The following is a 25,811-nucleotide window of genomic DNA, read 5'->3' as shown; positions in this document are numbered from 1 at the left end:
TCTTGGGTTAATGTCCACCTGTTCCACAACGCAAAATAAAAATCTATTTTGGGGACACATAGCAGCATGCTTATAAAGGGCATTAGTTTCTACCTTTTTATTAACCTCATACATATACTCTATTCTTCAGGGCATATTCAGTTTTCCCCACATAATAGGAGAAACATGACTGGCAAAAAGCTAAGTATACAACTCTCTTAGTGATACAATTAAAATATCTACTTGCTCTGAAGGTTTCACCAACATTAGGAAGGAGCAATGTACCACTATTTGCCATATATATGCATTGATGCCATACCACACTTGAATATCTCCTTCAAACTATGGTTATCAGTAGATATTTTCCCCTTTGTCTGTTTTGCCAGAATATTCTTAACATTGTAACCTCTTCTGTGGGTGTATTAAGGGGGTTGAGGGAAAACTGGTAAACTGTTTGGCATTTTAGAAAATAGTTCCCAGTGTAGGGTCACTGTTTTCTGCAGTCTGACCTTACCATTTTTGTATTTCATGATAAAAGGCCTATTTTGATTCATTCCACTTCTTCTTATACAGGACAACCAAACTCACTTGCCTCATTACTGTTGAGTATGTGGTTCCCCAAAAAGAGAACAAATCTGGTACCCCAACCATTTAGCACTTATGTTCTGAAGTTCTTAACTATGTATTGAGGGTACCCTCATTCTAAGAAAAAATTGTGCATGTATTCCAATTCTTGTACTAAATCTTCATGAGTAGATATCATGCATGTTGCGCTGTCTGGCCCTTAACAATGTTTTTATTCTAGTGCATGGGATGGTCACTATTGAAATATAAATAGGAATTAGAGAAGTTTTCTTTTCTGTAAAGCCTAAATCTAAAGCAACCATTATCAAGAGCTTTAAGAAAGGTTAGATCCAAATAGTGAATCTCATCATCCCCTGTATTGCTTGTAAATTTCAAAAAATCAGTGGTTGAATTAACAAACATAAATTCATCCAATTCATTTTTAGTTCCTCTCCACATAAAAAAATATCATCTAGGAAGCATAAATACAAAGCAATAAATGGGGAGTATTATAGCAAAATCCCACGCCTGGGTGTGGGTAATGCTGGATTTACCCACGGTTGGTGTGGTTTTGTCACGAGGGCTAGGCCCGAATGACCAAACAAAGCCAACCGTGGGTAAATCCAGCATTACCCACACCCAGAAGTGGGTTATTGCTATTATACAATGACATTATTTAATAAAAAAATAATTACTTTTCTTAAATAATGGCATTGTATAATGCCTCCTTGCTGCCCTTCCACAGCTGTCTGGTATTCTGCGGCAGTTCTGATGTACTGCGCATGCATATGCCAACGCAGTACATCAGAGCTGTGGGCAAAAGCAACGGAGAAAGCAAGATCTATGTTGCTTTTTACAAACTGTTTTGCTATGTTAAATGGGTTTAACATAGCGAGACAGCTTTAAAAAAAACAACAGAGCCGTTGCTTTTTTTAAAGCTGTCTCGCTATGTTAAACTCATTTAACATAGCGAAACAGTTTGTAAAAAGAAACTGTTTCGCTATGTTAAATGGGTTTTACATAGCGAGACAGCTTTAAAAAAAGCAACAGAGCTGTTGCTTTTTTTAAAGCTGTCTTGCTATGTTAAACCCATTTAACATAGCGAAACAGTTTGTAAAAAGCAACGGAAAAAGCAAGATCTCCGTTGCTTTTTACAAACTGTCTCGCTATGTTAAACGAGTTTAACATAGCGAGACAGCATTAAAAAAAGCAACAGAGAATCTCTGTTGCTTTTTTTAATGCTGTCTCGCTATGTTAAATGAGTTTAACATAGCGAGACAGTGTGAAGCAATGGAGATCTTGCGTTCTCTGTTGCTGTAAAAAAAAAAGAGTTATAGTAATGGAAAAAGTCCGGGCGACCGGACCTTTTTCCATTACTATAACTCTGATTTACAACGTGCACGCTGACCAATCAGCGTACATGTTTTTTGAATATTAATGGGGGGTCGTTGTATAATTGGAATTAAACACCCACTCTAGTTCCCAATTTAATAATACTATATTAGCAAAAATGGGAGTACAAGCAGCCTCCATTGTAATACAACTCATTTGTTTATAGTATTCCACTACAAAATACAGGAAATTGTTGGTTAAAACTAATTCTATATATTCCATAACCAATTTTAGATCTTATGTGTTAAGAAACTTACACCCTACTAATACATTTTCACACCATTGTAAACCAAGGGTATGGGGGATAACAGTAAAAAGATCTTTAATGCCTATAGTCACAAACTGTGATGGGGATGAAAGTATGCTTTGCCAATATGTGCATATGAGACTTTAAAACCAGTTTAAAGTTATGTCCACAAAAATAAAATGTGAGGGGATAGTTTTTAGAACCTAAACCAGCCACAATAGGTCTAGGAGGGGATCCATGAAACTCTTATGTGTCTTGTGTATCCCAAAAATAGCTGGAATAACTGGGTTTGAAACTTAAAAAAAAATTATATACACCTTTATTGATCAAACCGTATATAAGACTGTCCTCTAATATCATATCAATTTTCCTATATGCCATCTGAATTTCATTCCAAGAAACCTGTGAATATATATGAACCTGTAAATGATACTACACATCTCTGTGCTATTATTTTATACTACACAGCTCCATGCTATTATTTTGTACTAAACAACTCCATGTTATTATTTTATACTACACATCTCAATGTTGTTAGTCTATACTACACATCTCTATGCTATTTATACTATGCATCTCCATGCTGATATTTTATACTTCACATCTCCAAGTTGTAATTTTACACTACATAACTTCAAGTTGTTATTTTATACTACACATCTCCATGTTCAAGTTGTTATTTTATACTACACATCTCCATGTTGTTAGTATATACTACACATCTACATGATGATATTTATACTATGCATCTCCATGCTGATATTTTATACTTCACATCTCCAGGTTGTAATTTTACACTACATAACTTCAAGTTGTTATTTTATACTACACATCTCCCATGTTGTTAGTCTATACTACACATCTCCATACTGATATTTACAGTATGCATCTCCATGTTATTAGTCTATACTACACATCTCCATGCTGATATTTATACTATGTATCTCCATGTTATTAGTCTATACTACACATCTCCATGCTGATATTTATACTATGCATCTCCATGTTATTAGTCTATACTACACATCTCCATGCTGATATTTATACTATGCATCTCCATATTATTAGTCTATACTACACATCTCCATGCTGATATTTATACTATGCATCTCCATGTTATTAGTCTATACTACACATCTCCATGCTGATATTTATACTATGCATCTCCATGTTACTAGTCTATACTACACATCTCCATGCTGATATTTATACTATGCATCTCCATGTTGTTAGTCTGTGCTACACATCTCCATACTGATATTTTATACTTCAGATCTCCAGGTTGTAATTTTACACTACATAACTTCAAGTTGTTATTTTATACTACACATCTCCATGTTGTTAGTCTATACTACACATCTCCATGCTGATATTTATACTATGCATCTCCATGCTGATATTTTATACTTCACATCTCTAGGTTGTAATTTTACACTACATAACTTCAAGTTGTTATTTTATAGTACACATCTCCATGTTGTTATTTTACCTCTCTATTCTGTTGTATGGGTCTATATTACCAGATCAAAATTTTAGTTACTCGAATAACTAAAGATTGATCTGGTAATATCAAAATCCAAAAACTGCGAATGGCAGATTTCACACAGGGAAAGAATTCCCTTGGCCATATGAAAAAAAAAAAACTTTTAACCCAAATCAGTGTGCCCCCCACACCCCCCCTAACTAAATATACTAACTCCGAGATTGTTCTACATTGGACAAAAGGGCATAATCCACATAATGGCCAAGGGAATTCTTTCCCTGCCTGAAATCAGCCATTCGTGGTTTTTGGATTTCAATATTACCAGAGCGATCTTTAGGTATTCGAGTAACTAAAGTTTCAGTCTGGTAATATAGACCCTGTTATTTTATACTACACATCTCCATGTTGTTATTGTGCACTACACATCACCATGCTGATATTTTATAATACATAACTCCATGTTCTTATTTCATACTATGCATTTCCATGTTGTTATTTTATACTACACATCTCCATGCTATTATTTTATGTTACATATATCTGTGTAGTTATTTTATACTACACATCTCCATGGTGATATTTTATACTACACGTCTCCATGTTGTTATTTTATACTACATAACTCCATGCTGTTATTTTATACTACACATCTCATGTTGTTATTTTACACTACATAATTCCATGTTGTTATTTTATACTACATAACTCCATTTTGTTATTTTATACTACATAACTCCATATTGTTATTTTATACTACATAACTCCATGTTGTTATTTTATACTTCACATCTCCATATTGTTATTTTATACTACATAACTCCATGTTGTTATTTTATACTACATAACTCCATATTGTTATTTTATACTTCACATCTCCATATTGTTATTTTATACTACATAACTCCATGTTGTTATTTTATACTACATAACTCCATGTTGTTATTTTATACTTCACATCTCCATATTGTTATTTTCTACTACATAACTCCATGTTGTTATTTTATACTACATAACTCCATGTTATTATTTTATACTTCACATCTTCATGTTGTTATTTTATACTACATAACTCCATGTTGTTATTTTATACTACACATCTCAGTGTTGTTATTTTATACTACATAACTCCATGTTGTTATTTTATAATACATAACTCCATGTTATTATTTTATACTTCACATCTTCATGTTGTTATTTTATACTACATAACTCTGTGTTGTTATTTTATACTCCATAACTCCATGTTGTTATTTTATACTTCACATCTCCATATTGTTATTATATGCTACATAACTCCATGTTATTATTTTATACTTCATATCTCCATATTGTTATTATGTACTACATAACTCCATGTTATTATTTTATACTTCACATCTTCATGTTGTTATTTTATACTACATAACTCCATGTTGTTGTTTTTTATGACACACAACTCTATGTTGGTATTTTATACTACAGAACTCTGTGTTGTTATTTTATACTACACATCCCCATCTTGTTATTTTATATTACACATCCCATGCTATTTTATACTACACATCTCCATGCTGATGTTTTATACTACATAACTCCATGTTGTTATTTTAAACTACTATCTCCATGTTGTTATTTTATACTACAGAACTCCATGTTGTTATTTCATACTACAAAACTCCATGTTGTTATTTTATAATCACACCTCCATGCTGTTATTTTATATTACACATCTCCATGTTGTTATTTTATACTGTACATCTCCATGCTGATATTTCACCACTATAAACCTCCATGTTGTTATTTTATACTACCCATCTCCGTGTTTTTATTTTATACAACATAATTCCATTTTTGTTATTTTATAATATGCATATCCATGTTGTTATTTTATACTACACTATTCCATGTTGGTATTTTATAGTACTCATATCCATGGTGTTATTTTATACTACATAACTCCATGTTGTTATTTTATAATACACAAATCCATGTTAGCATTTTATACTATAGAACTCCATGTTGTTATTTTATACTTCACATCTCCATATTGTTATTATATACTACATAACTCTGTGTTGTTATTTTATACTACATAACTCCATGTTGTTATTTTATGCTACATAACTCCATGTTGTTATTTTATACTTCACATCTCCATATTACTATTATATACTACATAACTCCATGTTGTTATTTTATACTTCACATCTCCATATTGTTATTTTATACTACATAACTCCATGTTATTATTTTATACTACACATCCCCATGTTGTTCTTTTATACTATACATATCCATGTTATTATTTTATACTACACATCTCCATGGTGTTATGTTATGCTATAGACCTCCATGCTAATATTTTATAGTACAGATAGTGTATAGCTTCTTCTTCTTTGTTTTTCTAAAAAGGAATAAGGAATCATTGTACCTTTATGAGTTCCCTCACATGGTGTGTTTAAAGGAATGAAAAGCAGTATTATATTCAATAATTGCTTGGATCAGTCAGGTATAATTTTAAGGAATGATACCCCCCCTTGTAGTGACTAGATAATGACTATCATTTTCAGTAAGCACAGCGTTAGTTCCTGTCATAGCCATTCATTCCCTACCCCTTCCTCATTTCCATCTCTATCCTGCTTATTCCTTCCCACCCATGACTCCTGAATTCTTATCTTCAGTTCTGACTATTTCTGGTGCTGGGACTTTTCCTTTTTCTGGCAGCATACTTGTTCTGCTTTGTTTCTTTTATCACTTAAGCTCTAATATTTGCTCTTGCTGTATTGTCTGCTGCTATCACTTTATAAATATGTAACTGTGTTCTTTTTTATATTTTTATTTCTTTCCTACATATTCTTTTTGGTGTCTTCTCCATTAAGTCCTTCTTTCCTCCTTTACATTTTTGTTTAGATCACCATGTCTGTATCTTATTGCATCTACAATTATTGATTATTTTACTATGTTGCATTTTTGCTTGGCTTACAATAACCCTGAGCTACATTTTTATTTTTAGTGATTATCATTTTACTCAAGGTCTCCACTGCTAAAATACACAGCTCATTAATGTATCCTAGCTAAAATACAAACTAGTAAGTACATTTACATACATGTACACATTTGGAGAAGGGAAGACAGTTTATAGCTTCTGACTATGTTGTGGTAGGTGGTCCTTTCCCCATACTCCTGCTGTTTTTTTGGGGGGTGGGGGGGTTGGACCAGCTACAGGCAGTCTGGTGGACATGCAAATTAGGCACATTTTATGCAGGAATGACTACAGCAACCTTTACAATAAACATATGAGAGACATACTTTTGGGCCTTTGGATCCTTATGGGTTCATAGGCAAATACTAGCCTAACTGCGATGAAAGGCCATTTGAAGCCTAGAAGTGTTTTACTCTACATACGAGAACACAGTGGACTTAAAGTGTGGTAAAAGAACACAACCTGATCTAGGAACACTATTAGCTACTTTATTTTGAGGACATTTTCAATGCTGGTACCATTCACAGTGACTAATGTATTGAGGTTAGAACTGTGCTGAGATGGATCCTTCCCCTCGTGTAGTTTTGTGTGTGTGTGTGTGTGTGTGTGTGTGTGTGTGTGTGTGTGTGTGTGTGTGTGTGAATGTGTTATTTACATTCCTCTCATCGTCTTCTTTTATCAAGAATTCTGGTGAAAGTCAAAAATGGTGAAGGGTCAAAGGACCAAAATCAAGGACAATTTTTAAATATAATCCTAATTCACTTAAAATGTTAATATGGATTTTGCAGTTTCATGCATTTTCTGAACACCAAGAAATGCAAAACTTTATTGTCTGACATTGTAGACTGCCTGTATTTATTCATGATTTACATGGCAATCAATTTTTTTACAAGGACAAATATATGAGGCAAAACAGGGACATTTTGCAAAATCAGAGACAATTGAGATGTGTGGGTGTTCAGAATTATTTGTAGTACAGTAACAATGTTTATAGTTGCAAGACGTCAGACTGAAGTAAAAGCTGGCCTCAGTGATCCTGGAGGTAAAGCAAAGTAAATCAGTATTGTCTTCATACATGATAACTTTACATTTCAAGAACATGTTCTGCACCTCAACAACAATGATATACTACAGCAGATTGAGTCACAGAGCACAGTGGCATTTTAGCAGATGAACAGTTGGACTCAGATGGACAGATGTTTGTTCTGTTTGTAAGGTAGTCTTAAATCATATGTGAAACTTTCCAGACACCTCTATGCAGACATATCGTTACAGCAATTTAGTGCAGCACACTGTATCAAAGGCTTAGAAAGGTCAAATAAAAGAAGGTGTGTAGGGTTAGATCTGTCTAAGTGTGTTAGGATATTTTAAATAGTTTTCCTAGTATTAAATAAGATGCGTACTACTTAAAAGTCAAAGTATCTAGGAAGAGTATTAAATGAGATAGGAGATGATATTGTCAGTCAACAGTTCTCCCTGCTACTCTTCCTTCCCTCTCTCTCTCTCTCTCTCACTCTCTCTCTCTCGCACTCCCTCTCTAGATCTCTATCTCCCTCTCTCACTCTGTCTCTCTCACTCTCTCTCTCTCTCACCCTCCCTCTCTAGATCTCTATCTCCCTCTCTCTCTCAACCTCCCTCTCTAGATCTCTATCTCCCTCTCTCACTCTGTCTCTCTCACTCTCTCTCTCTCTCGCACTCTCTCTCTCTCACCCTCCCTCTCTAGATCTCTGTCTCCCTCTCTCTCTGTCTCTCTCACTCTCTCTCTCTCTCTCTCTCTCACCCTCCCTCTCTAGATCTCTATCTCCCTCGCTCACTCTGTCTCTCTCACTCTCTCTCTCTCACCCTCCCTCTCTAGATCTATATCTCCCTCTCTCACTCTGTCTCTCTCACTCTGTCTCTCACCCTCCCTCTCTAGATCTATATCTCCCTCTCTCACTCTGTCTCTCTCACTCTGTCTCTCACCCTCCCTCTCTAGATCTATATCTCCCTCTCTCACTCTGTCTCTCTCACTCTGTCTCTCACCCTCCCTCTCTAGATCTCTATCTCCCTCTCTCGCTCTGTCTCTCTCACGCTCTCTCTCTCTCTCACCCTCCCTCTCTACATCTCTATCTCCATTTCTCTCTCTCTCTCTCACCCTCCCTCTCTAGATCTCTATCTCCTCTCTCACTCTGTCGCTCTCACTCTCTCTCTCTCTCAGCCTAACTCTCTACATCTCTATCTCCATTTCTCTCTCTCTCTCTCACCCTCCCTCTCTAGATCTATATCTCCCTCTCTTTCTCTCTCTCTCTCTCACCCTCCCTCTCTAGTTCTATATCTCCCCCTCTCACTCTGTCTGTCTCACTCTCTCTCTCTCTCTCTCTCTCTCAACCTCCCTCTCTAGATCTCTATCTCCCTCTCTCACTCTGTCTCTCACTCTCTCTCTCTCACCCTCCCTCTCTAGATCTCTATCTCCCTCTCTCTCTCTCTCTCTCTCTCTCTCTCGCACTCCCTCTCTAGATCTCTATCTCCCTCTCTCACTCTGTCTCTCTCACTCTCTCTCTCTCTCATCCTCCCTCTCTAGATCTGTATCTCCCTCTCTCTCTCACCCTCCATCTCTAGATCTCTATCTCCCTCTCTCACTCTGTCTCTCTCACTCTCTCTCTCTCTCTCACCCTCCCTCTCTAGATCTATATCTCCCTCTCACACTCTGTCTCTCTCACTCTCTCTCACCCTCCCTCTCTAGATCTATATCTCCCTCTCTCACTCTGTCTCTCTCACTCTCTCTCTCTCTTGCTCTCTCTCACACCCTCCCTCTCTACATCTCTATCTCCATTTCTCTCTCTCTCTCTCTCTCACCCTCCCTCTCTAGATCTCTATCTCCCTCTCTCACTCTGTCTCTCTCACACTCTCTCTCACCCTCCCTCTCTAGATCTCTATCTCCCTCTCTCACTCTGTCTCTCTCACTCTCTCTCTCTCTCACCCTCCCTCTCTACATCTCTATCTCCGTTTCCCTCTCTCTCTCTCTCACCCTCCCTCTCTAGATCTCTATCTCCCCCTCTCACTCTGTCTCTCTCACTCTCTCTCTCTCACCCTCCCTCTCTAGATCTATATCTCCCTCTCTCACTCTGTCTCTCTCACGCTCTCTCTCTCTCTCACCCTCCCTCTCTAGATCTCTATCTCCCTCTCTCACTCTGTCTCTCTCACTCTCTCTCTCTCACCCTCCCTCTCTAGATCTCTATCTCCCTCTCTCACTCTGTCTCTCTCACGCTCTCTCTCTCTCTCACCCTCCCTCTCTAGATCTATATCTCCCTCTCTCACTCTCTCTCTCTCTCTCTCTCTCTCACCCTCCCTCTCTACATCTCTATCTCCATTTCTCTCTATCTCTCTCACCCTCCCTCTCTAGATCTCTATCTCCCTCTCTCACTCTGTCTGTCTCACTCTCTCTCTCTCTCTCTCAACCTCCCTCTCTAGATCTCTGTCTCCCTCTCTCTCTCTCTCTCTCTCTCTCTCTCTCTCTCAACCTCCCTCTCTAGATCTCTATCTCCCTCTCTCACTCTGTCTCTCACACTCTCTCTCTCACCCTCCCTCTCTAGATCTCTATCTCCTCTCTCACTCTGTCTCTCTCACTCTCTCTCTCTCACACTCTCTCTCTCATCCTCCCTCTCTAGATCTATATCTCCCTCTCTCTCTCTCTCACCCTCCCTCTCTAGATCTCTATCTCCCTCTCTCACTCTGTCTCTCTCACTCTCTCTCTCTCTCTCACCCTCCCTCTCTAGATCTCTATCTCCCTCTCTCACTCTGTCTCTCTCACTCTCTCTCTCTCACCCTCCCTCTCTAGATCTCTATCTCCCTCTCTCACTCTGTCTCTCACACTCTCTCTCACCCTCCCTCTCTAGATCTCTATCTCCCTCTCTCACTCTGTCTCTCTCACTCTGTCTCTCTCTCTCTCTCTCTCTCTCTCTCACCCTCCCTCCCTCACCCTCCCTCTCTAGATCTCTGTCTCCCTCTCTCTCTGTCTCTCTCTCTCCCTCTCTCTCTCACACCCTCCCTCTCTAGATCTCTATCTCCCTCTCTCACTCTGTCTCTCTCACTCTCTCTGTCTTTACTCTCTACTGGATATGATTAAATAGTGTTTTTTAACTCCATTGTTTGGGTCCTATTCGTAGATTTCAATTACAAGTTATTTTGCTTTGATTTTTTTATGCTGTATGTATGTTTATTAAAAATGTAAAGAAAAAATAAACAATGAAGAAGAAAATATTAAAAATTGCATTCAGTATCCATTGTTGTAGCATGCCTTTAGCCACAGATAAATTAACTTTATTGCTAGCTTGTTACTGCGTTCTGCTGTAGCTTGCAAGAAGCACAAAGTCATTTGCATACCTGAAATCCTCAATCTTCATTCTTGTTGTAATACTTTTGCCACAGACACATTTTTCCATACTTTCTCAATGAAAAGTGTTCTGTCAGGGAATTATAGTTGGGAACTTTGTTTCCTAGTGAGGACTGCAATTTCTGTATATGTTCACTAACTGTCAGCTCCACTCGTAGAAGAATAGATGAACCATTCTGCTTCTGCACCACTTTTAAACTGTGCATTTTCTTTGAGATGGTTGTTTTTATGCTACCACGTTGTCTAAACATCAAGCCATTTTTTCCTGAATAAACCATTGTGAGTGTACAGCACCTACCACATAGCTCCAGGGCCCATTTCCCTTGACTTACATAGCCCTATACTGAAGGATCAGAGCTTCTGACTCCAATTGGTTACTTTTGTCTCAGTGAATTTTATTTTTTTTTATTTAAGATTTGTTTACCAGGAAAGTCCAACATGGAATGAAGCCAATTTTCAGCAGATACCCTGGGAGAAATGCTCCAGACACATCTTTGTAACATGGGAGGAAACCAGACACCCAGAGGAAACCCACACAAATGCATGGAGGCCATGCAGACTCCGCACAGAAGACACCCCAGCTGAGAATCGAACTGGAGAACTTTTTGCTGTGATGCCACAACGCTACCTCTGCACCACTGCACCAAATGATTCCTGTTGCCATCTATTCCTTACTGCTTAGTTATGACACGTTAGTTTCCTGTCATTATCAGTTTGTTTAACCCTGACCAGTTCTGTCTTTTGATTGGTTCTTCTGTTAGAAGATGCAAATCATTTTTTTTTCCCATTTGCTCATTTGTTTTTTTACTGCAGTAATGTTGCAATACAGTTTTCCAATCATTGTCCAAGTGTTTCACATCCTATTGGTTTGTAATAAGATCACCTGAGAAAGTAAATCACTTTGCACAGCTGTTTCATAAAGATGTCCGATATGTTAGATGAAAATATTCACCTTTAATTTAAATTCAGCAAAAGTCATTGAGTTTCTCCATACACTGGAGTATTCATGTTTTACCTTTTACTAATGGAAGAAGCACAACAGGTAGCATACTTGCCTTTGGTGCATAAGGCTGTGGGTTCTACTCCCACACAATGTAAATGGATTTCTGATACCAAGATGCACTTTAAGGTGGGGGGGGGGGGGTTGCTGCACTCCTGACTATGTCCTTTGTTATGCTCTGATAACTGGAGCTGCTCTACATTTGGTGTCTTTAGCCAGAGGCCCAGAGTGTTTCTGTTAATATCCAAGGTTAAAAAAAAAAAAAAAGTATGTTTTGAGATTCTACTGTACTTTTTATACTATATATATATATATATATATATATACTATATTTTATCAAACTGCTGCACTGCTGCCTTATTTTTGCTTTATTACTGTTCATGCCTGCATTATTTCTGCACTTGAATTAATTGTAAAGTTACCCTAGATAGCATAGATTAGATTCAGATCTGTTGAATATGGACTATTATCGATGCACTTGAGCACTAAACCAGCCATCTTATATTAGGAAGGGCTTCCCTGTACCCTTTTAGCAGAAGAGTGTAGATATTTTAAATGTATTTTAAAATTATTTATTTTGGCTTGTATTTTAGCCTTTCATTTGCGCTTTGCTGCACTTTCCGCAGTGAGGGTTAGTGGTGCGCTGTATATTTATTTATTTGACATTTGTTTACTAGGATGGTCCAACTGGGAATAGCCCTTTTTCAGTGGAGGCCCGGGGAAAAAATCTCCAGTTAAATCATAAGCATAAAAAAATGTAACAATAAAAAATACATGAAAAGTATTTACAAGAATATTACAATATAACGTCAGTAAGAATAAAATGTTACAGCTTATGACAAAAAGTTTACAAGAAAAAGACAATGAAATAAAAAGTATTTTACAAGAAAAAGACAATATAAGAAGCAAGAGTAAGAATAATACTGGAAGTAAGAATGATAGTGGAACAGATAAGGAAGAAGAAGGAACAGAGAATTGACAGGAGTGTAGCAGAAAGAAGAAAACCTAATTAAAGGGAGGGTTCAGGTTGGATGATTACAGAGACAAGGCCAGGAACTATTTAGGTGTAATTTAAGTGTTTTCTTAAATTTGTAAACATTAGAGATAACTCTCAGGGGTAATGGGAGTTTGTTCCATTGGAAGGCAATAGAGGAGCTAAAATTGATTTTTTAGATTTGTAGATTTCTAGAAGGAGCTTCTGAGAAATCGAGGGGTGTAAAAGGAGATAAGAGCAGAGATACGAGAGCAAGTGGAAGGTTTATTCAGGATAGAATGAATAACTAAAAGTTGAGAGAATAAGAGTTAGAAAATTCTAGCCAGCCAAGTGTCCTCGGGGCTAGGCAATGATGAGAGTTAAAAGGCAAGTTAGTGGCAAATCTGGCTACTTTATTGTAGGTAGATTCCAATTTGGAGAGGAGGGAAGACTGTAGATTGGTTAGGATTTGTGAGCCATAAAAGAGATTAGGAAGGAGGTAGGCATGGACGAATGTAACTGTAGAGTAAGGGGTGAGGAACCGTTTATTTTTATACAATAAACCAAGCTATTGGTGTGTTTTCTTAATACTGTGATGTGCAGGTAAATCAACTTTTAGCTGATCATCTAACCCAGTTCCCATGAACTACCACATTGATGGTAGCCCACTGAACACAGAAGGAGTTATAAGAGATCTGGAAACTCAGGTTGACAGCAGCCTCACTTTTGACCAACACACTGCCACTGTGGTCAGAAAGTCCTTCTATGTGGCACATCTCATTAGTAAGGATTTTGCATCCAGGAAGAAAGTGGTCATTGTCTCCCTCTACTCTTCCCTCATTAGGCCAGTCATCGAGTACAATGCCCCATTTGGCATGTACCTCACTAGACACCTGCAACAACTGGAGAGGCCACAAAAGTACCTCACAAAGAGGATCGTAGGCCTTAAACACTTGTCCCATATGGACAGACTCAAAAAATTCCCAACTTTTCTCTATCTCATATCGTCTACTTAGAGGCAATCTCTGCTTGACTTACAAAGCCATGTCTGACCCAGCTCTGTTAGAAATGCTACATCTAAAGAAATCCCAATCCCTCCACATCACATGCTCCAGAGACCTCAACGTCATTAACACAATCATCAGAATGTGCTGGAGGGACAGGTTCATAACCCAGAGACTGCCCATACCACTTGACCTTAGTTCCCAGTACCTCTGTCGATTAGCATCTCTGGAGTGATCCCTAGGGTATATTTTCTATTTCCCATCCACACATCAAGATTTCTCTTGAAGAGGGCCAGTGAGGTGCTCCGCTTGACATGTATAGGAAGTCTATTCCATAGCATGAGCAGCCTCTGGAATAAACTCCAAATTCACATTAAACAGAGCTATTCAAATACAACCTAGATAAAAGGATGGGTGACCACAAATTCACTGCAAGGGGTGGTGACCATGTCCCTCATGGACAGGGACAGTAGGTATTGACCATAGACTCTCTTTATGAATGACACTCAACTAACCATGGACAGTTGGGACAACTCAGGATAAACATGAATAAGCTTATAAGAGCTCTAGGGCCATTAGCCTAGTGACCTCCTTTGAACCTATGAATCTAAAAGTTTTAGCATCACTTAGATGTCTCATAGACATTTATTAATATGTTGTGTATTTCGGCTTTTCCTGGTTATTAATATAATATATATAATTCATAACTATTATACTGTTTCCCTTGTCATTATATTTTACTTAACACTTTTTTCAGATTTCGATTCCTTTTAAGTCATATTTGAGCACTGCTCTGTTAACATTGATGACATTTCTACAAAACAGCTTGATTTAACAATTCAGAACAAGCTAACAAATGGTGTAATACAATGGTATAAAATATAAGTCTGACCTTAATAAGCATCTATGTGTACATAATAATTTCGCTGCATTTTGTCAACAACAACAAAATTCGCATTTTTTAATTCATCACTTAACAATACAGATTTGGCAAATGTACTACTAGCCTTCTGAATCCTTGCTGAACAATCACCACTGCTAAAAGTTCCAGTCTCATTTTTATGCATACAGCAGCAGCATAAATACAAACGCTTAATTATGACAAAATGATTGAGATTATGCCTGGATATATTCATATGTGAACTACAGAATGTTTATTTTTTGTAATTTGTAGTAATAGAAAATACAAAGACTAAGAGAATAAAATTTAAATTATTTTTTCAGGAGTATGTAAGGTACATTCATATGCTAGGGAAGAGGTTCCAGTGCCCATTGAATTTAATAAAATTCATCAGAGGGATAGGGGCAGTTTAAAAGTTAGCATCCTAGAGCAGGTGAAAATAGGTAAAATCCTAACAGTTTCTGCATAAAGAATCTATGTATAGATTAAAGTTTGGTACTTTAAATCCAAGAAGTCTAAATCAGAAGATTAACTGTTTTGTACCCTTTTCCAGTGACTATATTTATATGCATTGTTAGTAAATAATTTATTTTGTACTCATATCAGCTGCATTGGAGGATAGTGTAACAATAAGTAAACATATTAAATCGGGGAATGTAGTATTCTACCTCACTGGGGTTCAGATCACATGGCACGTGAAGGCATATGAAGGAATCTCAGAAAACCCCAGTGAAACTTACTCTTCGATGATGCAGAAAGATCTGTGCAAACTAACCCCTTATTTCACTCCTCATTCATTAGGAGGGGTATATGATGCAGCTGGTTAGCCTAGGGAGGGACTACACAGTTATCCCGTAATAATGGAATTCTCTTATTGCCACTTATGATGGCATACCCAAATGTTATTCAAATGTTTTGAGAAGAGATGAACAGATACATAGAACTGTGGTGAACGGATTGCATTGATAAACTGATGCAGAAACCCCGTACAAGACTCACAGAGGTGCTGTATTCAGTTTATTGTTTCACAGATGCTGACCTGTCAGTTTGTAAAACTTTGTAAGCTTCATTTCTTTCTTAGGTCTTGTAAACAGTTTAGTTCATGCCAGTTGATCCTTATGTAGTTGTGTTTTCAGTGTCTTGTGAGAGTGCAAATATGTAAAAATTCGATTTATAAGCTTTAAAACAGCATTCCAGGAATTTCAAATCTTTCTCCAAGCTTTGTGGTCTGTTAAATGTATTATTTCTGATTCACTGATATTACGCAATGCTCCTCTCTGGTCTGTATTAATATAAGGATTATCCATTATTGTGGACCTTTCTTTCAATAACAAGAAAACGTATTATATTAAACTAGAAACGTGATTTTGCACCTAGCTTTAAAGAATTTATAAATTTAGCCACTGTAGTATGGCAAAGAGTAATTAATTGCTATTGCATCTTCAAGACCTTATGAGAAAAAGAAATTTAATGAAACCTGGTTTAGGTTATAGCAGTTATTAGATAATTATAATGTTGGCTAACCATGTTATTTGTAACTATTTTCATTTATTATATTAGCTATGAAATATGATATTCTATTGCCTGTGTTTACATTTTATTACTCATTGTAAATACTTTAGTTATTGGTGTTTCTGTTTATTGTGTTAATTATTCTTTGAAAATGAACAAACAAAAATAAATACTTGAAAAAACAAACAATATTTCTATTGATGTGGTAGGCTGGCATAATGATTAAAGTGTTTACCTTACAGAAAAAGGGTACAGGGTTTGATCCTAACTTTTGATTGAAATTGGCTAAGCTTAAAATGGCCATCAAGGGCAGCTGGTCTAGTACTTACCTAAGAACCTATAATGCATGTGAGGGTGAGGTTATAGGTGACCTTTAATGTAGAAATAGACTTTGCCACAGTTATGTTCAACTATGCATGTTGACTCTGAATAAAAACTGCAAGCCATTCATATTTGTTATGTTTATGTTTCTAGGCTTGGAGTATTACTTACCACAGCTGGCTGACCTTTGTACTACTCATATGGTCCTGTACTCTTTGGATGGTCCGCGACAGAAGAAAGTATGCAATGCTAACATCACCATTTATGGTCATCTATGGAAACATTCTGTTAACCTTGCAATACATATGGAGTTTTGAACTGCCCAATGAACTTCCTCAGCTATCTGGATTGTTAGAAACCAGAGAAGTTCCATTTAGAGAACTAAGCTCAAAGGTTTGTAAAACATATTAAGTAAACTTGCAGACATGTACTGTTACAAAGTAATGATATAACATTGTGCTTTGGTCTGTCTGGCGGAAAGATGCAGGTATAAATGTATGGGCTATAGACCCCACGGGGGGAACTTTGCCAGTATGAGGAACAAATCTGAAGTAATTCTGTTGGTAGAACATTTGAGGGAAGTTACCAGAGAGAATCATGGGAGAAACTGGAGCACTTAAAAAGTAATAGCTGCAGAAAAAGAAAACTAACATCATTCTTAAAAGACGCAAACAGTAAAATAAGAGCAAAAATGAGATCCATGATAAATATTATATGCCATCTTAGTGAAAGTGAATAATACCATAATGCTTTACCTGAAGCATAATACTTAAAAAATCTAAACAGAGTACAAATTAGTCACCTAATGTTTAAATAGCCAGAGATGTGTACTAAGTTTTCCATTTTGTATGGGACAGGCTGTGTCCAAGCCCCAACACACACACACACAAATATACATACACACACACCCACTCACACCGACACACACAAATACACACACACACATACACACCACACACACACACACACACACACACACACACACACACACACACACACACACACACACACACACAAATATACATGCACACACATGCACGCGCGCACACACACACACACACACACACACACACACACACACACACACACACACACACCACACACGCACACACACACACACACACACACACACACACACACACACACACACACACATATACATGCAAACAAACACACACACACACACACATGTGCACACGCACGCACACGCACGCACACACACAAATATACATACACACACACACACACAAATATACATACACACACACAAACACACACAGAATTATACCCACACACACACAAAAACACACACACACACACACACACACACACACACACACACACACACACCCATGCACAAATATACATACTCACACACACACACACACACAAATATACACACACACACAAATACACACACACACACACACACACAATATACATATACACACACACACACACACACACACACACACACACACACACACACACACACACACACACACACACACACACACACACACACACACACACACACACACAAAACTGTACTATTATTATTTCCTATCTCCAATTTAGTACAGCCTTATAGATAAAAGAATAACTGATTCCAATGTAAAACCCATTAATTCTATTTTTTCAGAGGTTGTATAACCCTGAACTTAAGGTTAGCAACAGCGGTTTGGTGAGGGATGCCACCCTCTACATGAGGGAATAGGTGGGGGCTTGTCATATGCAAAATTTATATAATGTTCTTGCAGTCTTTCATACAGAATTGGACTGTGGAAAAAATGTTCATCCTTCCATGAGTCTGTGCTCAAGGAGGACATTTCCAAATACTGGCTAAGGTATCTAGAATGCCCTACCACATGCTGTTCTGCATTTTGGACTATGCTGATATGGGGGATAGGGCAGCAGGCTATCTAGCAGGGATATCATGTATCAAATTATCTTATTCCTGTAGGTGGTGCCCCTAACCTTGTCCAAGAGAGCAGCACTGATACCTTTACAGTTACTGGCCTCACTATTGTCCATGGAGTGTGTATGTAGGGGGAGGGGTCAATTTGCTGAATTTTCCCAATTTGAAAGACAATTTTCAAGGACTTTTGGGTGCTTCACATGGCTGCAGTCCATGCATTAAAGCTGTTAGATTTTCATCTAGAAAGGGCATTGCTAAGACATCAAGTTTTCTTTATGTTGTCCTCAGGATAGACCCATACCCTACCAACTGAAAGAGTAATAAAGGCTGTTCCTCCTTCAGAATGGGGCAAGATATCCTACCACTTCATCATCTGGGATCATCATGGGATGAAAATATTCCATCATATCGTTGTCCTCAACAGCTTCAAAACCTTGTCTCCTACATCTGCATCAGATTTCAGATGGTTACTTTCCATGATGTCACATTTCAAATGGTTACTTCGCATGATGTCATTGTTCTACTTTTGTAGGCTGCCTGGAGTTTTTTACTAGACACGATGTATGTATTTTAACACATCAGCACCAGATGATATAAATTCCTCTGATTTACTTTGGAGAGACATAGCTTGCAACAAGTGTGCTGCCATGTGTTGTTTCCTGTGGTCTTAGAGTACTCACTGAGGTGCTAGTCATGGTTACAGAGGCCTTGCTGGAGAAGAAATTCAGTGTGTTTCTCTAACGTGATGGCTTACTCTTTGATTCCTTTCTAATGATTCAGTGTTGGCATCCCCTGAGTAATGCTGTTATGACTGTAGCCCATACATACCCCATATTTCAATGGAAGTGCCATCCTTCCTTATGAAAAGGGGCTGTATATCAGCCAAATGGAACTGCATGCAGCCCACCTGGCTCTAATAGAGCTGGAGGGAAAAGTTACATCCTGAGCCTGTCATGATCCATTTCAAGAACCAGGATATCATGTTACCTGAGCAAGAAGGGAGCACATTTACATGCCCTCATGTGCAGAAAGACAGCGCCAGTCAGGCAGTAGCCCACAGACCTGGACAGCATTCCTTCAACACTCCTATTCATGGATAAGTTAAACAGTCTGGAAATCTCCTTGTTCCTAATCTGTAGTTGTTGATTCATCACCATGTCTAGTTCAGATCTTCTAGTTGTGGATCATGTTGAAAACTGACCTGTTTGCCACTTGGGATAATGTGTTTTTGCATTACATGGAGATGTTGTGGTAGCTCTATCCTGAATCCCATGGCATAGGAGAATCCTGCATGCTTTGCCACTGTTCACCCCTTTCCCATACCTAATTGTAAAATTCTGGGAAAAAAAGACTAAACCTTTTTTTTTTTTCTGATTATTCTCCAATGGCAAGCAAATGTATTTTTTCAAGTTCTTAGATTTCCTAGTGTTAAAGAAAACTGTCTTGGCTTACTCTCAACAGTCTTCTATTTTGCCTGATATTTTTGCCTTGTCCATCATAACATTTTCTCTTAAATTAATGAGAATAACACTCTATTGACAACACTGGACATATAATTTTATACGTCTTACTGTTCAGAAAATGCATGCTGACACAAGAACTGTTGTTCTATTAAATTTGTAAGTGAATTATAGTAATATTTAAAAAATCCCCTAACCTTGAGCTTTTGGCCTCTCACTATGTTTGGTTTTGCCCCTGATTATTGAGTACAAAAGGTTGAGAGCCATGTATGTCAGTACAAGTCAATCTGACATCATTTTGAGGAATAGCTGTTCAATCCAGGTTAGTATCTGGCTTTTGGTATAAACCTCATGATCTTCCTAGGCTTTCTCTTGGAGTATCAGAGGACACTGATATTGCCAGGAAGTCCTCCACCTGACAGACATACTCCTTTAAGTGGAAGAGGTTCTCCACTTAGGGGGAAAGGTGTAATTTGCTTTTACAGTGTCAGTATGTAGGAACCTCTGACCTACATTAGGTTAATGTGTAATCTGTGCATTTGTTATGCAACAGTCAAGGTGTATGTGTCTGTTATTATGCACCAGATTTATGTCCGCCATCCCATCATGATTAGCTGGGCTGTGGTAACACACTGACTATTAGCTGGGTGGTGGTAAAGCACTGACTACTCCAGTAGTTCCATGAAGTACTTCTGCATCTCCATTCTCCTGCTTAGAACCTGAACTTCATGTTTGAGAAGTTTTGCTATCCTCTTTGAATCCACTAGCTTTAGCAGCTTTAAAGTGTGCTTCTTGGAAAACAGTTTTCATGTTTGCATCACATTTTCTTTCAGGATCTTACTGCTTTAGGCCCTTAATTGCAGGAATTGCATTAGGTATTCCACAAGGACTGTGTGTCAGGACCAGCCCCTATGTCATCCAAAAAAAGTAGTTTCAGAACTATGATTAATCCACTCCATTTCTCTTGCTCTCTGATTTGTGGGAGCAGAAATTAGGGAAGAATTAATTCCTCATACTCTGGATATACATTACCAGCTCATGGTCTACCATGACTGTAGAAAGAGCGAACAGATGTTGGTATCCTTCTCTCCATAATAGGTTCATAGGTTCATAGGTTCATACTAGGCTATCTGCCCAAGGGCATTTATAAGCCTAGCCCATAGTTATGTGGCTTTCGCCACCCCTTTAGTTTGAATAAAAACTATGCCTATCATTTTTCTGTGCCTCTGTCAAGCAGTGACACTGAAGTAATCCCTGGGGTATATCTGCGATCTCCCATCCATTGGTCAAGATTCCTCTTGAACAAGGCCAGCGAGGTGCTCTGCCTCACATGTACCGGGATTTTGTTCCACAGCATAGGGAGTCTCTGGGTGATGAATCTGTCCCTCCAGCACGTTCTATTTATAACCGTGTCAAGGTTTAAGTCTCCGCCCTTGTGGTTCTGAGGGATCTAGATTTTTGAGGTGAAGCATATTCATCAAATCTGGGTTTGACATGGCCTTATATGTCAGGCACAGGTCACCTCTGAGCAAGCAGTATGAGACTGAATAGAGCTGGAGTTCTTTCAGTCGGGCAGCATAAGACATATTTTTGAGACCCTTTATCCTTTTGGTGAGGAACTTTTGGGGCCTTTCAAGCTGCAGCAGGTGTCTGGTCAGATACATTCCGAACGGGACATTGTACTCAATCATAGGTCTAATGAGTGATGAGTACAGGGGGACGATAACCTCCCTTGATCTAGATGTGAATCCCTTCATGATCAGGTGGGCGATATAGAAGGTTTTCCTAACTACTTTAGCAACATGAGTGTCAAACGAAGGCTACTGTCAACTTGGGTCCCCAGATCCCTGATGACTTTTCTGTGCTCAGTGGATTGCCACCTATATGGTAGCTAGGGGTAACCTTGTTTTTCCAAAGGGTATGACTATGCATTTTTGGCGTTTAACTTCAGGCCATGGCTCTGGCACCAGTTATCCGCTTCTGTGAGGCCCTTCTGGAGGATATCTGTGTCAGATGTGTTTTCGACTATGGCCCAGTTTGCAGTCATCTGCAAACTTTGTCAGCCATAACCCTCCTGTGTTTGCTTGTACTTCAGAAAAGTAGATGCCGAACAAGAGTGGACCCAGGACTGAGCCCTGTGGGACACCACTTGTGACAGGCTTTGAGTCTGACATGGCTCCAGCAACTCTGACCCTGTGGGTTCTGTCACTTAGCCAGTTTGCAACCCATCTTGTGATGTATGGGTTTACATTCAAGCTGATGAGTTTTTCGATGATACCTGAGTGGGGTATTGTGTCAAGGCCTTTGCCAGGTCGAGGTAGGCTGTATGGACTGCCTTCCCTCATCAATGGCCTTGGTGACTGTCTCGAAAAAGTCAACCAAGTTTAAGAGGCAGGATCTGCCTTTGACAAAGCCAAACTGGGTTGGATCCAAAGTCTGCAAGTTCCCTATGTCTTTATTTATGAGTTCCATTATGATCCTCTCCATGGCTTTGCAGATAAGGCTTGTCAAGCTAATGGGGCGGTAATTTCCAGGGTCTGTGGAGGCACCGCCCTTATGAAGTGGGACCACAGTCGCCGTGCGCCACTCCTTGGGTAAGTATCCTGAGGTGAGGCTAAGATTAAACAGCTGTCCTAACTGTGGGTTTAATTCCTCATTGAGTTCATGAAGCACACAGCCGGGGACACCATCCGTCCCATGGATGCTGTGTTTTTGCCTTAGTGAGGGCAGTTCTCACCTGGGCGTTGGAGATGTTTGGGGCTACAATCCTCTGGAATAGATATCTCTCCTTTTGGGGAGGGGAGAAGTTTGCACTGAACCTGTCAGCCAGTATGTTAGCAATGTGTGTAGGTTCAGTAATTTTCACATCATTTTGAACTAATTCTGAGCATATCTGGGAGTTTCCTCCTAGGTTTCTAACATAGCTAAAGAAGGCCTTATGATTGTCTTTAGAGTCCTTGGCGATTTTTCTCTCAAAATTTGCCTTGGATGATTTTATGAGAGCTCTTAGTTTTTACTTATAATGATCAAAGGTGTCTTACCTTTCAAGGATTTTGCTCTATCTTGTAGTAGCTTCCTCCTTTTGTTGTAGAGCTTGTTTATGGCTGGGGTCCACCAGACTGGATGCTTGCCTTTGGTACAGAGAGTCTTAGTTTTGTTTGGGATTGCCTGATCCATGCAGTCCTGTAGTTGCTGGTAGAAGGCATTTGTAAGTGATTCAGCGGTTTGAGTAATGTTTACCACTGGCTCAGGGGCCTTAAAGGAGACCACACTAGTTTTAGAAGTGTGAAATCGGCTTTTGAGAAGTTTTTCACTGTGGTCTTTTTGTTTCAGGTGGGGTGGGATGAGGACCTCCAGCGAGATTAGTTTATGATCTGATCTCACCAGTGAGGGGTATACTTCGGTGTTGAACATTTTGATCCCATGTTCGTGATGATGAGATCAAGTATGTTTTCTCCTCTTGTGGGATGGTGACTAGTTATTCCATGGCATTTGAGTTTATGAACTCCAGGAATCTTTGGGTTAGAGTGTTCGGGCTTGAGTAGTGTTCCCAGTCTATATTAGGGTAGTTGAAGTCACCTAGTATGATGGTGTTTGGAGATACATTTATCCCTCCAATGTTTTCAGGAAGGCCATGTGAGGTTCCTGAGTTTGAGAGGGTGGCCTGTAACATGCTACAAATTGCAGAGCAGTCTTGCCTATGGTTAATTGCACCTGGATGTTCTCCGATGCATCGTGCGTTGCCACCAACCTTGAGGTGTGGGTGTCCTTTATGAATATGGACACCCTCCTTTCTTGGTGTTGTCCGGATTTTGGGGCCGGAACGCATGATATGAGGTGAAACCTGTTAGTGCTGGGGTGCTCTCAGGAGCCTTGAACCAGGTTTCTGTCACAGCACAGACATCGATGTTCTCCATATTGAGAAGGGCCTCGAGTGCGTGCATCTTGAGATTGAGACTTCTGGCATTGAGCAGCATTACCCTTAGTTTTTTCCTTTTGGTGTTCTAGGGTGGTAGGTTTAGAATTTGAGCCTTGCCTAAAAAGGCACTATGGGGTGGCAAGAGCCTTTGCCAATATCCAGAAGCCCAGGGTGACAGGTGCAAGCCGCCCTCATGAAGCAGCGTGGCTTGTCCAGCATGTCATCCCAGGCAGACAGACATTGGATCCCCTTTGAATGACACCAGAATTTAAGCCAATTATTAAAGCTGATCATCTTATCACTGTATTGTGGCATCATTCTAGGTGAAGGTAGGATACTGCTCAAGGTCAGGGTCATACCTGCCTGGGCTACATAATCAGAGAGCTCCTCGATGTCCCTTTTCATGTAGTCCAAGGAGGTACGCCTCAGGTCGCTGACACCAGCGTGGACAATGACTGAGTCGTACTTGTACCTGCTGTTGAGAGACCTGAGTGCTTGCGTTATGTGGCGTATTCTAGCGCCCGACAGGCAGCTTACTGTGACCTTCTCCTTACTCAGTCTGGTGAGCGGGACGCCAGTGTGTCTGACTATGGAATCACCAATGACAAGTGTGTCTGGCATTTTGTTTGGCCTTAAGGGCTGTGACTGTTTGACACTCTGACTGTGTGGTCTATGTGTTGCATGTGTTGGGTCGTGAGGTGGTAGTTGTTTGGGTGTCTGCTTTGGTGGCCTCTGCTGTTTTGGTAAATTTTTGATCAGAGCCTCCGAGTATGTCTTTGTGTGAGTATGTGTATGATTTGAAGTTGTGATGGTACCATGTGTGACTGGGTATGTATTGTGTGTGGTTACCTTCTCCTCCTGTCTGGTCTTGCCAGTCCTATGTTGAGAGAGCTCAGCCTCCAGTTTGGCCGTATAGTTGCATCTCTCGCATGTATTTGTGTTTTGTGGGAGAAGGAGAGGATTGTCTGTGTACAGGACATAAGTGAAAAGGCCTCATGCTATGACAGTCCATAATAGAAGGGTTAGCAGATGGCAGAAAAATCTTTTCCAAGTGGATTTCCAACTGTATCATATTTGCTATCAGGCAGCAAACCGCCTATTGGAAAATGTTTTTGTCAAATGCCAGTCAACTTGCGTGTGTCTGCTTCTAGTTCTTTTTCAAGAATGTGTCCGTTACAGGCGTTTCTCCTGTATTTGCTCCCACTTCACATCACACTTCTGCCAACTGCTATTACTTGAACAGTGACTCCAGGAAATAGGCTTTCTTTGGTATCTTGACATTTCAGAACTTAGATGTATGAGCCTTTATTTTCTATTTACAAAAACATGCATCTGAAAGCATTTCTTCCTGGGCCGCCACTGAAAATTGGCTTTGTTCCAAGTCAGATTTTCCCAGTAAACAAATGTTAAATAAATGAATAAATAAATATTTTATTTTATAGGTAAGCAAACTGGACTGTCATAGCATGAGGCCTTTTCACTTATGTCCTAGTTGCAGTAATTCAAATATATAAATAAGCAAATAATTTAAAATAAATTAACACAACATAATGTGAGACTCAACTGTATTACACAAGATACAATGAAAAAGTCATAGTATAGCCCTCCATTCTTGGGGTTTTGTTATACATATGAATATACTAACACCAGAAGTATATCCCTCATTGGTAAGATCAGACCATAAATTAATTTCACTGGATGTCCACATCCCGACCCCACCCCCAGCCCAGAAAACCACAGTGAAAAACTTCTCAAAAGCGAACTTCTCACTTCTCAAAACCAAAGTGGAATCCTTCAATGCCCC

The 25,811-nt window shown here is 39.0% G+C and overlaps 1 protein-coding gene across 1 annotated transcript in view; it reads left to right on the top strand.

Moving 5' to 3' along the window:
- Window positions 1-25,811, top strand: part of PIEZO2 (piezo type mechanosensitive ion channel component 2) — a gene marked incomplete in the record, with an annotated part of 2,710,318 nt that overhangs the window by 1,736,133 nt on the left and 948,374 nt on the right. Inside the window, 1 exon segment of the mRNA XM_044067359.1 lies at window positions 16,864-17,103. Within this exon segment, the coding sequence (XP_043923294.1) occupies window positions 16,864-17,103 (240 nt within the window).

This window comes from Protopterus annectens, chromosome 3.part1 (assembly GCF_019279795.1).
Source record: "Protopterus annectens isolate FY-2018-M chromosome 3.part1, PAN1.0, whole genome shotgun sequence".
Lineage (NCBI taxonomy): Eukaryota > Metazoa > Chordata > Ceratodontiformes > Protopteridae > Protopterus > Protopterus annectens.
This window is presented reverse-complemented; position numbering and strand designations above follow the sequence as displayed.